Consider the following 15,305-nt stretch of genomic DNA (forward strand, 5'->3'; position numbering starts at 1 on the left):
GATTCTCACATTAAAGATGTTTCATGAGGTGGTGGTGTGTGGTAAATAGTATAGTTATGATGAGAGGTTAATGATGCATATGTGCTGCTTGTTTATATATTTGTTATGCTAATGATGTTCTATGTTTATGAGAAATATAATATGCATAGTGATTATGATGTTAATGTATGAGGTATATTGACATGTGCACTTATTATGTGATGGTATGTCTTTGATGTTGATATGCCGATTTTATAACTTAGGAGGATATTATGATGTGAAGTATGTGGTAATTGTATATAGATTTATGACATGGAGAATTTTGTGATAACAAAGATGTTATGTTCTCATGATGACATGCAATATTTGGCATGCGGGTTATCTTCTATGATGTTAATATTATAACTAATTCATCGGATGTATTTTGAGATGTGGTGATTGACAAGAAATCCAATAATGGGTCTTGAGGGTTTGTTTATTTCATGATCTCGTGGGTGCCCATACCTGCAAGGGAGATATGTAACACCATATGGGCTAGAGGCAAACTCAATCAACACTACATATGTTAGTGGTTCCTTTGTCTTCTAGAGCTCTAACAACTCTCGTGGGGCTCTGAGGCCACCTTGAGGAGGCTAAGTCACTGATATTGGAAGCCAAGTGCCTGCTATTAGAATGGGATGTTGAATTTTGGTGGGCGTGTAGGGACATTGATTCTTGGGTTTCTACTCTTATTGACTATGGAGCGAGTGGGCCAACCTTGTGAGATGCCTAGAGATATTGAGTACTGGGACGAGATGCCTGCCTTGGGGCAACTGCAGTCTGAGCTGAGTGCAATACTTAGAGCTAACATTGGGTTATGGTATAGAATGATGAGGCTGATGCCTGGTTCCAAAAGTGGGAAAAAGGACAGAGATTCCTTGAGATTTCTCGGGTGTCGTGGAAATTTTCAATGCCTGCTAGTTATACTAGTTCAATAGAGCATGCAAGCAAAATGTGAAGTAATAAATAAATAGAATGTTAAATGATTCAACCTAACTTTGGGACAAAGTTCCTTAATGAGGGGGAGTATGTAATGTTCCCTAATAATAATAATAAAAATAATAAATAATATAATAATATAATATAAAATATAAGTAGATAAATAATAAATAAAAAAGAAAAGATAATAATGATAAATAAATAGTAAAAGTAAATAAAGGAAAGATAATAATAGTAAATAAATAATAAATAATAAAGAAAATATAATAATAGTAAATAAGTAATAAATAATGAGCAAAACATTAAAATAATAAATAAATAAAATATTAAATAGTAAATTGGAGTTCTAAATAAATATATATAAAAGTAAACTTAAAAAGTATTAAAAATAAGTAAAGTTACCAGAAAGTAAAAAGGAATAATATAAGGAAGAGGTATATTAGAGAAATAGTAAATTAAGTAAAAATTAAAATAAAGAAATAAAACTTGCATGTTTTCACATGGAATGTGTGCATGCGGTCCCCTTTCCATTTTTTTCTCATTTAATGGATGATGAGGATGTGATTCATCCATTCCTTCATCCATTGTCTTCAGAGAAAAGTTTTTTGAGACAAAGGATTCCCTCGCAGTAATACATTCATTAAGGCTCGTGGGTGGCCAGTTGTAGAAAGATTATGTGCAGTTGAGTATACGGTTGCGTGGAGAGTCAGCCCCAAAATATTTGTTTCAGCTAGCTGAATTCAAGGAGAATTCAACTCCAAAAGTACAAGGAATATCGTTGATACAGGTAAGTCATCTGCACTCATGTTTTTGAAAATTCTATGTTAAATAGTTGAATAATTGGGTGTGTTGATTATAAGCTGCATAATTGATCTAATTAGTTAAACATTTAAATTTTGGGTTGTTACAAGTTTAGATAAAAAAAATTAATATATTTCATTATATAATAGATTCTAAATTCTAACTTAAAAGGATTGGTTATATGTGTGTTAATTTATATTGAATAAAAAATTACATATAAGTTTTAGTGTGTTGAAACGTGTTGGATATTTTAATGTAGGTGATAACTTTATCAATTGCGATAACATTAGACGTATATATATATATATATATATATATATATATATATATATGAAAAAATAGTAAATATCTGTCTTAAGTTTGGATATAAAATAACTTGAGCTAAATCAAATTTATCATAAAAATGTGTCTTCTCAAATTTCCACAAAATGAGATTTATATCTTAATTTTTTTTATCTCTCTTTACATTTAATAATCCAAAATAAAATAAATCTATGTTATTAGTATAATTGAACTCATTTATATAGAGAATAAAGATACAATGCATATCAAATATTTTAATTCAATTATTTTTAGAAATATATACATCTTCGAAATTTTTTATGCATAGTTATAAAGATGGATGCTCAATTTATTTTTTCCCACTACTAATAGCATTGAGATAGGTGTTAAATTTGTTTATTTGTTTTTTTTTGGGCTTATTATTAATGATTTTTAATATTATGTGTGCAGCAATAATATATGCAGTAGGTAACGAATTACACATCTATTTTATAATAAATTAAAAAAATAAAAACCAAAAATAGAAAAAAAAATTATTGCTAGTAAAGTATCACGAGTATGTTAAATTTATAAAAATATGAATTTTATAATTTAAAAAATGATAACACTAATTTAATTATATAGTTTAAAGGGTAAAAATTTATATTCTTAAGTCTAATTATAATTTAAGAAATCACTTTATGACACATTTCACATTAGTAAATTGATATGGATAAACTAATTTAATTCTTATGAACTATTTATATAGTTACATTAGTTATTCTTCTTTATTTTGTTGGATAAATAGATCTTTTAATTCATAAGAAAAAGTTACATATAGGTTGAATTTCCAAACCAAGACTAAAATACAGTGTTTTTTTGAAGCTAATAATCTTCCTACCAAAAAATGACTATGATAATGATAACCGCATGGAAGACTTTGATTTCAAGAGGAAAATTCATGTGACTTTTGCATGACTTTTCCCAAGTTCACTTGTTAGTGTTTTCTTGGATTAGCCTCATGTTGCTATTGCAACCTCGTTTTCAGCTTCTTTACTCAACACCACCTTGAAGTCCATCATTTAAACCCAATATTGAAGTGTCAAGAAATCAATTCCAGCCATTTTCTTCGAAGATGGACCTTACACAAAATCATAACCTCTTGAGATAACATGTCCTTAACATATATTCCATGTCATTATGCGACAAGGGAAATCAATCATCAGTCATCTAAATCCATATCTTCTAGCAGGTCTTTTATTTTATCCTTTTCCAATTGGGACCTTATCGTTTCCTATGGTAATGAATTTCTCTCGTGCCCTTTAACATAATTTTGCATTACATCTAAGCAAATATGGTATCTACCTTTTGTTGATTGCATGCTTAATGGAATGTTGAATTACTATTGGGACTCGTTCAAAGTGTCTATTTCTGATATAGGGATTTCATTAGGATTTGGTGTACCCTAGGCAATCAAATTTCCTCTTCATTGGGGGGTTTTCCATGAATCAAATGTATCTTTTTGAGAAGCATTTTTTTTGAAACTATTCCTCGGTAATCATTGGACAATCCCTAATAATATGTCCATGTTCATGACAATGTCGACATCTAAAGGGGACATTTTCGTAATCTAGAGATTTCTTCCAAACACTATCATGATAGTATGTGTATGTATGAAAGAGAGTAGGATAAATTCATGTATACATAAATCCATGACTAAGAAGTGTACCAATATCAAGAAAAGTTTCTTAATGGCATTTTCGATGCCTTTAAGGCTTTCCACCTCCAAATATGGCTTGGGAAGGTAAAAGTGATGGACCCACATCGAGGAAGCAAGGAAATCCTCCTTCTATGTATTATAATGCTCATTCCAGAATCACATGAGGAGCTCTGAATTTTTGAAAGAAAATGCCTCCCCTTCAAAATACTTCAATCTATCTTCCTATCTAAACTAAATATCTTTAAGAAACAAATCTTAGCCCCTAACTCCAATTCTATTTGACATTGGGCGTTGCATTTATTTTAGATCCACCCAATCAAACCATTTTTAGAGGGCCATAATAAATCTGCACATTAGTTCATGATCCTACATATATTGGATATATTACCTAATCTTACTATATTTAACCTCATATTTTGGATCTTGCACTTCCTTTCACACAAACCACCCTAGATTCTTAGGTTACCACAATGCATCTAATGAAGAGTTTGATGTGAAACCATAAGCCACATAATCCCCTCTTTGCTCACTTGATCTTTGAAAAGGATGCCATACGTGAGAAGATTCATTGGGAATACCAATGTATTTATACTGATTATGAACTCTGGAAGGGGGTAGATCCCCTCTTACAAAGTGAAGAATAGATAGATGGATATGTAGAAGAAACCCAAGAATTTATATACTAGAACAAAAAAAAATTGTTATATTAATTCATATTATAATTAATAAAACTTTAAATTTTATTTTAATTTTTTGAAATATTGAAAATCATCTCATTTGAGTTCCTAAAAATATTACATTAAAATAATAATAATAATAATTCAAATTTATGTTCTCAAAACTTCATCTTAAAATATAATTATTTAAAATATATAAAATATATATAATATAAATAATATTATTAAACTTAATACAATTGGCTTTTATAAATATATAATAAATCAAAAATTAAAATATAATTATTCAAATTCATATTATAATTAAAAAGTATTTAACATTATAAATATTAAATTCACTCATTCAATTTGACCCGATCAATATATCTTAATTTTCATATTGGTAGCCATAGTTCCTTTTTTCTGTTGGTTTTGGGGTTTCTTTCGTGTAGTTGCTTTTAACAAAATAACATTAAAGATTACATTTTTTTTAACTTTGCAAAGTATATTACTTTTAATGTGTTTGTAATTTTATTATTTTCACAAAATAATAATTATATTAATTTAGAATTTCAGTTTTTGTAAAATACATATTAACTTTTAATATTGGTTAATTAATTTTATTAAATAATATTTTACATAATTCTTTCATTTATTTTTCTCTTTTTTTCATCTATATTTAATTTCATAGTTTTATGAGAGTCTACATGTGAGAAACCTCATGGAGCGTATTTTTTTTGTTTCCTTGATATAAGATGATGTGGTTGTTGTGTGAGACCCACATGGATTCCACCCATTCATGATGAATAAATGATCTAGAGGGGTTCTATTATTTCTTTGGAATATTTACAAGTTGAATATTAATGAGGCCAAATTGGGTTTTAATCGATCTTAAAATTTGTATCTTAGTGGGGACATAACATTCCTTTCAAACCGAAGAGCCCAAAATGAAAGACTTCAAAACTAATAGACAATTAATTCAAGATCTCGGTGAATTTCTAGGCAATTTAGGGAGTTTTTCCCAATGAGCACTTTCTTTCCTCCTCTAAAATCTCAATGATGAAGATTCTCGTATGGGTTATAAGGGGCCTTAATGGAAAAATCAAGCATCACATTCTAAAAAGAAAGATTTCTATAGAAAATCCTTATATACTTTTAATACAAGAGACCAAATGTGATCAACTCATTCTAAGTCAGCTAGTCAAGTTGCATGCAACCTACTAATGTCTCACATTTATGACTGAGAGTTTAGCTCAGAGATTTTTCATTTTTTTTATAATTTCTTAATCGAGAAACGACTACTTGGTCTGATGGAGATGATAAACACCCTCGAGAATGTGCTATACATTAAGGGATGAAATGGAGTTTCAAGTTATGCCTAGCATTCTTCCTTTGTGTAGGTAATTCTATTAAGCTAATAAAACCTTGCTACTGAAATCCTATTTCCCATATCTTATTGCAGTTCCATACCAACATCATGCATGACCATACCAATTGTATACCATGACCCCATGCATGACAATAATAACCTTGACAGCATAAACTTTTACCCAAAGAGAGCACAACCCACTCTAATAGCACCTTGTGATCGCCTCCTCCAACATTTATCAGCTTTCACCAGTTTTCCCAGGGTAACTATGAGCTGAGGGTCATTATGATAGGACTCAACCTCCTATATGACAACTTAAGACCTTATTGACTTCCCTCATGTATTACAGGACCTCTAGGAGCTACCCAACCCTTCTAGGTGTCCAACGCCTAAGCTAAATCTGTTTTTCATTGAACTATTCTCTCAGTCACTCCCATGACAAGGCCTCTAAGAATTTTTAAGCATTCAGTCGCTACCATATTGCTTCTTCCTTGTGACTATGAACTTTTCCAATTAGTTTTACACCATTGACCTTGAACGCTAAGCCACATTTTCAAGGCTAGGACTCAAGTCTCTACCCAAAACTCATTGAAACTTCGAGGAATGATGAATAACATAGGAAAAAATATTATAAACCAAAAACCTGAAGAAGAACTTAACCTAACCCCTCCCAACAAGGACAACTATTTTATCAAACACATGGTAAACATGCAAACTACACATCATGAATGCATATTTAAACATAGGGATTTGAAACTTATCTGGAAGGAAAAATGCCTTCTCACGGATTTTTCGTAACAATGATTAGGTCATGCATTCATTAAGAAGAAATTCATTAATTAAAATGTGATAAGAGCCATACTTACATCTGTCATATAACCATGTTTATAACCGACATATTATCAGGTAGATAACAAGGATAGAACAAATATTAAAGCCACATAATAACAAGTATAATTACCCATCCAAGAAAATAGAAACTTAGCTCTTATTATCCATATGCAAAAGCAAATGTAGTCAGGGACTTCAATATACCACCTAACTTTAGATTGTGTTGAACCAAATATTTCTTTCATCCAATCACCCCCATGCCATATTCCAAGATTGAATGTGGGATCTCATGGGATAAACCAATCCACAAATAAACAAGGGAATCCATGGGGTAAACCACCTCCACCCTCACCATACCACAATCTCACCTAAGCTAGTCCCTAGATCACAAAACCAAACTAAGCTTAGATGCCTCAAAATTTCTTCACCATCCCTTGAGGAGTTTTCTTGTCTTCACCCACCTATTTAGGGCTTCATAGCGAAAACTATTTCCACCCCCAACCGTTGGAGTTTTCCTCACACCATCTCATGCAAAACCAAAGCCTTTTGTCAATCGAAAGCTCAACCAAGAAAGAATCCCTTCACACCATGGTTATGCAGAAATGGAAAGGAAAGGCTAAATCCAGAGTTGAAACTTGACAAAACCCATGTAGAAAATAACAAATTAATTGAATATAGACATGCACATACCATGCATGCCAAAACCAACTAGGAAATCATATATGATACATGTTACCTTTAAGTATTCTCATTAAAGATGTTTGATGAAACCTTTCTTTTATTGATTCTTGTGTTCCTTTGCTTTCCTTGTCCTTCCTTTTCTTGTTCGCTTTCCTTGTCCTCTTGGTTCTCCTCTCCTGTTAAAGACAAACTAAAAGAAAAATAGAAAATGGCCCCAAACTAATGCTCTGATGTATTTTTATTATTGATGTGCCCAATTTATTCATTTTCCTTAATTTTCCTTCAATTTCCTCCTCACATGCAACTTGTGACCTTTCACCTCCCTTTTCTCGTATTTTCCATTATTTTCATAAACAAAATATCAATAATGGATTTTTACCCTTTCAAAGCCTTTGTCATTGCCTTTGCTAATTTCTCCTTAGCCATACAATTCAATGATATTTGTGAAAAAAATATTTATGTAAAAGCTTGGCAACATACAAACTTAATAGGGAGTGACAAAAGACGGAGCAAGAAGGATACTGCGCAGAACTAGGGTTTGGAGTAGAATACTGGAGTTGGGTACCATGGAGGGGTGAGAAGGGGGGAGTTGTACTCCTTCCTATAGTCATGTAGTCTCTAATCATTCCAAGAATCCCATGGAAGTAGAAACTGGGTATACAGAAAAAGGAAAACAATAAAACAATAGAGAAGAAAGGATGGTAGAAATGCAGGAGGAAGTCAGAAGGGAGAAATGTAAATAAGTAGATAGTAAGAAAGCTGACACCGGAATTCGGAAAAGGCCATGTAAGTGACCTAGTCCTACAAGCGCATAGGGATCACATGTCGAGTTATGCAGTGATTTGCAAATTCATGGGGTTATGGCCTACAAAGAAGACCCTACACGCATGGATAAAGAACCATTGGAAACCTAAGGGAGATATAGATCTACACCTTAGACCCAAGGGTTTCTTCACAATTGTGTTTACAAACCTTGACGATAAGGATAGGATATTTGAAGGAGGACCCTATTTCTATGCGATTGTAGGTCTCTATATAAGATCTTGGGTGATGAACTTCTTCCCGAAGCGAGAAACATTTACTTCAGTTCTAGTGTGGATAAGACTTTATTCCCTACCTCTAGATTATTGGCTGTCGAATTCACTAAAAGCCATAGGTGATAAACTATGGCATTTTATAAAAATATCAGATGCCACACTGCATAACAATTATACCTCCTTCGCGAGAATATGCATGGAAATGGACCTTTCTAGGGCTTTGTCGGATGAAATAATTCTATAAGTTTTTGATGAATAGTGAGTGCAGGTGGTGGATTATGAGCACATACCCTTTAGATGCCACAAATGCTATGAACACGAGTACCTCTTCAGAGACTGTCCTTTAAATAAAATGGAGAGTAGTTTCAAAGCAACCTCAGGTAAAGAGACTGAAAGCTTTGCCAAATTTGGAGGAAAAAGAAAATGAGGAAGAAATAACCCAAAAAAAATCTATGAGGAAAAACAGCCTAGTCATAATAAGTTCAAGATATTAGAAGAAGAAGAAGGGGAGGAGAAAATGAAACAATTTTTGAAGGACAATCTAGAAGAGAAGGAAAAGGAGGACATCATGGATGATAGACCTGACGAAAGTCAACAAAAGGAGTATCAGCCCAGCATGATGGAGCTTGATAGGGACCAATAAATGACCTCAAGTGAAGTGGGAATGAAGGAACATGAGCTGCAGTACGTACTAGAAAGGGAACATCTCGATTTAGAAAAGTTCCTGGATGAAGGAACTACTAGAGGAGTGGACTTGCTACCTTAAGAGGAATTTAATAGAGTACAACAACTCTTCCTCTCGAGAACTCAAGCAAAGTGTTCTGGGGTAAAAATAAACCATGATAGTCAGGATAACGAAGGGGTGAAAACTATGGAGGCGATAGAGGGAGAAACTCCTAAGAACCCACGAAGAAAAAGGGGAAGAAAATGACAAAATGAGCTACTGAATGAATGTGGAAAACTCATGATAAACTTAGGTAAGATGAAAGACCTAACTAGTTACTCATTTAAAAATCTTTATTAATGAAGCTTACAACATGGAATATTGGACATCTAGGAAGAAAAAGGAAACAATGAAATCTTAGCAATTGAATTAAGGACGAAAAACCAGATTTGGTTTTTATGTAGGAAACAAAATGTTCTGTAGAAAAAATAAGAGAGATACACAACAAGTGGCTTATTATGTAAGAATATCTAGAAGTTAAAGTAGAAAACGTAGTAGGGGCAGTTCTTACAATGTAGAACCCTAAGAAACTTGGCATCCTAGATGCTGAAGCATCCAGGAACAACTCTTCTATGGTCATCTAACCTTTGGTGGACAAGGAAGTTTATTTGATCACGAATTTCTATGGTCCACAAAAGCTTGAAGATAAATTTAAGCTCCTAACCTCCCTAGGGGATATAAGATAAAGACATATGGGCATCCCATGGATTTTGGGAGGGGATTTTAATATGATCAAATCTCTTTCGGAAAAAAAGGAGGGACTAGATCTCTAAGTAGAGATTTCATAGCTTTTCAGAACTTCATTACCAATATGAGGCCAGTAGACACAGAAACCTCCAATGGCCTCTTAACCTGGAATATTAAAAGGGGAGGGGCTGCTCAAGTGGCCTCTAAACTTGATAGATTCATTATCTCTGAGGACCTTATTCTCTCAGGCCTTGACTTGTCAGCCATGATTCTCCCTTTTGGAGGCTCGGATCATTGCCCATACAATTAGAAGCATCCTTTATAGGAACGCCAAGAAATAGACCTTTCATATTTGAAAATATTTGGCTTACCCACCAAAACTTCTACAACAATAATGAAAAATGGTGGACAAAATATTTGAATGTTTAAGGTACTAAAATGTTCCTTCTGCAATGCTGGCTAAAACAAATCAAACTCAAGCTTAAAGATTGGAACAAGAATGAGTTCGACAATATCTTCGAAGCAAAAAAAAATAGTTGAAGGAAAGCTTCAGGATATTAACCAAGAGCTCATCATAAAGGGATTCACTGAGGAGGGTACGAAGCAAGTTGATTCGCTTCATCAAGAGTGGGAAGGCTTATGTAAGAAAGAGGAAATCCTCTGGAAACAAAAATCTGGAGTTCAATGGTTAAAGGAAGGAGACATGAATACAAGGTTTTTTTCACAAATGCAATATGGATCATCGATCTCATAACAGGATTCTAAAACTGAAAGACATGCAAGGAAATCAACTCAATACCGACAAAGAAATAGAATCTGCTCTGTTCAACATTTCCAAGGCATAGAAGAGGAGCCCCTCATAGATAGATCACATTTTATTAATGACTTCACTAAAGACACTCCTAGGCTTGTGACAAGAGAAGATAATTATAATCTAAACAGGCTAGTGAATGAATAGGAGGTCAGTGAATTCATCAAAGAAATGCAAAATGCGAAAGCTCCTAGCTCGAATGGTTTTAATGTTGACTTCTTGAAAGCATGTTGGAACATAGTCAACCAAGACATTTTGGAGGTGGCAAAGGACTCAAGGAAAAACAAAATTGTTTTGAAAGCACTCAACACCTCTTTCATAGCCTTGATCCCAAAGCAGGAAAATGCTATGACACCAGATAGATTCAAACCCATAGCATTATGCAATGTGGTGTACACAATTATTTCCAAAATAATTGCAAACAGGCTTAAGCCCCTTCTTCCAACTCTAGTGTTGGAGGAGCAAACGAGATATGTGGAAGGTAGACAAATTCTAAATAGTATCATTCAAGCTCATGAAGTGATCCACTCTTTGAAGAGTAATACACAGCTAGGCATTATCAAACAACTCGACCTTGAAAAGGCTTATGACAAGCTTAGTTGGGCTTACATCAGGGAAGTTCTAAAATCTTATGGCTTTGACCATAACTAGATAAGATGGTTAATGGCCCTTCTTTCCAGCTCAAGCTTTTCAATTCTGCTGAATGGATCACCATCCAAAACCTTAAAACCTACAAGAGGTCTTTGATAAGGAGATCCACTCTCACCCTTCCTCTACAAGGAAATTCGACAAGACGAGATTTGTGCACTATAGTATCTCATAGGCTACAAGCCATACTTTTTAATACTTGTATCCATTTTCTATCTAGAGAAGTAGAGCAGAGAAACTTCACCTTTTAGCTACATTTTCTCCCAAAATAGTTTACTAGGTCATATCTTGTGGCAAACCATGGTCCGTGAGTTTTTATTTCACTATTCTTCATTTTCTTGATAATTTTAATTTTCATGCATACACAGTTAATAGGAATTTATAGCTCTCGATTCTAAAGAGAAACAAAACCCTGATAGTGTAGATTTTGGATTTTCAAATATAGTTTTATCATTTATGTTTAGCAAACCATCGAGTGGAATATCCACGATAGTTTACAGACCAAAATAAATTTAGCAAATAATCATATAATAATAAATTAAAGTATAATGATTTCTAAAATAATTTTAATGATCTATTTAATTAGTTAAGGATGCCAGAAGGGAGAGACATGATGCCAGGAAGATGTGTGATGGTTCCTAACAACACATCATAAAACTTGATTAGCTAGAAAGGACAAAGGATTTAGTAGATCCATGAGGATCTACTCATAATCAACATCACTTATTTATGAGCATAGTAAAAGGGAAACTTATACCTATTATTTTGTATATGTGTGGGTGTTGACTAAGTGCTATCCAAGTCCCAAGTCACACTAATAAGACTTGTGTGTCATGAAAATAATCGAAAAGTTTATAATGGTGAGGATGCAAGGGAATCAAGGAAGAGGAGATTCATCACAAGGAACACCTCCTTGAAGAACCCCATTATCATCACTAGAGCTAGCTGTCATATTGTGCTCCCTAGTGGTAAGTAATGAAATTTTAAGAGGGCACCAAGCGACTGAAGGGGATGTAGAGCACCTTCCATTAGGGGTGGGAAATCCTGAGGGATCGACGGACTCTAATAGATTATCTCCAACTAAGGACATTACTATGGAGCTCCAAAATATTAAACTTCTAGAATTTGCTTGAAATCATACCAATGAACAAGTTGAAGCATAGTGAGAGGGAATGACAAGATGTTTCACACCAAGAGCATATACATAGAGATATTCCAACTTAATAACACTAATATTGATTCATATTATAATTAATAAAAAAATTAGTATAACTTAAAAATTCTTAATTATAAAAAGTATTTCAATTAGGTTACTGAATGTAAGTAGATTCAACTAATTTTTATATACTATAAACACTTTATTTAGAATAATACTAACCATGTGTATATTACATTAAAAGAATTTTAAATAATGATAATTCATATTAGTAACCATGATATTTTATAATGAAGAATATTTTCATATTTAAAAATATGAAATTTATAAATAATATTGTGAAAGATGAGCATAAATTTTATCCTCTTAATGTTTCCAAAAATTCATATATATATATATATATGTTTGCTAAGTTAGAGATTTCAACATGCTTGATCTTTGGTTTGAGAAACCACTACCTAGAATCATTTAAATCATCAATATCACAAAAAATTGCACGATAGATTTTTGTCTAAAATTACTAAAATTCACATCAAACTACACTCATCAAAACCAAATAAATTACATAAATATATAGTTATTTTAATTAATATTAATTTCTTATATAAATGTATTTAAATAAATATAATTATTCTAATTTATAATTCACATTATAATTAGAAAAATAATTTATATTATAATTAGCAAAATATTTAACGTCGTTAGTATTATATTCAATATGAACCGATTTGAGCGAAGCAATGTTAGATTCAATTTAAACTAAGGATAGGGTTATTTGTAGACCCTCCTTTTGTTTCTCTCGTGTTCTTATTAATTTTATTGCAATGTTATTTGTTTTTAAAGCAAATTTATGGATTAATAATATTTTAGTGGTTAAAAAATTATATTTTTTTTTTTTTATTTAACATAAAGTTTTTAATATTTTATATTGATAGTATAGAAATATTAATTTAGGATGTAGAGATCAATTTCTTCTCTTTTGTATGGGCTACCCTTAATTTAGGATGCAGAGATGAATTTCTTCTCTCTTGTATGGGCTAGCCTTAGGGTTAACTGTGTGCTTTTATTATGGACCATAATAGTAGTAATATTTTTTTGGGATTTTTTTATTTTTTAATTTGGAAAAAATTGCATTGAAATTATGGATCAACGTAAACCGGGAATGGGTGATGCGTCTAGAAAGCAACAAAAGCAAGAAAAGAAAAAAAGCGTGGGTGAACGTAAACCTTTTGACATCGATAACTTATAAATTTTATAAGTGGTTTACAAGTGGAGAGTTGGAATTGTATGTGATTAATAGATTCACCATTAGCTTTTATATATATATCACGTTGTAATTATATGTGATTAGTTGATGCATTATTAGCTTTATTAGTCCGTCCGTGAGACCATCCCTCTGTTGGATGAGCACAGTAGTCTGTGGGAACCCCTCTCATGTGGACAGTAGTAACAACCTTACTCCGTGTGGGCCCTCAATCAATATTTTTCCGGGCAAGCCTAACCCAAAATGTGCTGCCAGCTGACTGAAATGATGTGGAAAACAGCTCTAAATACTCACACGTGTGGAAAACAGCTCTAAATACTCACACGTGTGAGCTCCAAGTAGTGGGCTGGCGCTACGGACTCCACAGAATGGATTTACGCACCATCTTTTTCATTTTGAGCAACATGTTAATAAAATATCTTTACGCACCATCTTTTTCATCGTGAGCAACATGTTAATAAAATATCTTTATACTCAACAACATCTTAATAAAATAATATTTATTTGTAATTATTTTTCATTAACTTTATATCAAATATATTTTTACCCACGTTACAAACTTATTCTCTAAATCTCCTATACACTCTAGAAAGCGTAAAGCGCTACGCCTCTCAGCCCATTGGTTTAGTCAAGACAGGCGGCCACGGAGATAGAATGATGGGCCCCAACGGTTTAGTCAAGACAGGCGGCCACGGAGATAGAATGACTCGTCCATTTCGGCCAATAATGCACAGACAGATGTTATCCGTAATCCTACCCATACACAGCCATCCCCGCGAGGCCTATAAATGGAGGCTGCATTGGTGGTTATATCATTCATTCCAGCCAGCATTTCGTTTCCGATTGTAGAGCTTATATATATCATTAGGGATGAGGTACTCATTTGGCTTTACATTGGCAGTAATGGTAGTAGCCCTGGTGGTGGGCAGTGCTGTAGGCACGCCCAACACAAACTTCGTATCATCTGTGTGTAACGGGCAGAAGATCCAAAGTGGAAGTTCCTTTTATAGTACTCTCGGATCCCTCCTGGTAGATCTAGAGCGAAACACTGCCTTCAGCGGTTACGACTATAAAGCATCGCGAGCAGGTTCACCCACCGCCTATGGGCGTGGGGTTTGCAAGCAGGGAATCTCTCAGTCCGATTGCACCGCCTGCCTTCAAAACCTTGGGGGCCGCATCTGGAGCATTTGCGCGTACGCCATCGGTGCTCGAGTTCAGCTAACTGACTGTTTCATCCGCTACGAGCAGTACAGCTTCTAATTTAGTTATATATTCAACGTCTGCCCAACTGCACAATATGCATCTAATATCTCATATCTATATATATCTATGTTTATGTTAGTGTCAATAAAGCGTCTCACATGATTCTCTGAGCAAGAGAATCTCATGTTGTGCTATTCTAACCAGTCACTATAATAAAACTGTCGTGCAGTTTCGTATTTTACTCTGCGTTCGGGTCACGGTGTCGCGGTTTTTGTTTTCGACGTATTAAAAAGTTCTAGTTGAAACTCTGTACCATGAACAGTTACGTTCACATCGAATTATTCATTCACTGAAATGTTATAATCCACTGGACTTTACTTGCGGCTAGTGCAGCTAATGTAGTTTTTAGTTTCGGTATTCTCAATTTCATTTAAGGTAAATTGATAAATTGATTTAGAAAAATAACCAATATAATTGTTTTAGTAGCTTATATATTTGG

The 15,305-nt window shown here is 33.4% G+C and overlaps 1 protein-coding gene across 1 annotated transcript; it reads left to right on the forward strand.

The window, feature by feature from the left end:
* Positions 1-14,408: 14,408 nt before the first annotated feature.
* Positions 14,409-15,047, forward strand: LOC149176586 (antifungal protein ginkbilobin-like protein). Its single transcript, XM_089423145.1, has one exon. The coding sequence runs from the start codon at positions 14,474-14,476 to the stop codon at positions 14,861-14,863; it is 390 nt and encodes a 129-aa protein (XP_089279271.1). The 5' UTR covers positions 14,409-14,473; the 3' UTR covers positions 14,864-15,047.
* The last annotated feature ends 258 nt before the right edge of the window (positions 15,048-15,305 follow it).

This window comes from Pinus tabuliformis, chromosome 4_1, assembly GCF_031772625.1.
Source record: "Pinus tabuliformis cultivar Carrire ecotype Pingquan chromosome 4_1, CPIR1, whole genome shotgun sequence".
NCBI classification, from domain to species: Eukaryota; Viridiplantae; Streptophyta; class Pinopsida; order Pinales; family Pinaceae; genus Pinus; species Pinus tabuliformis.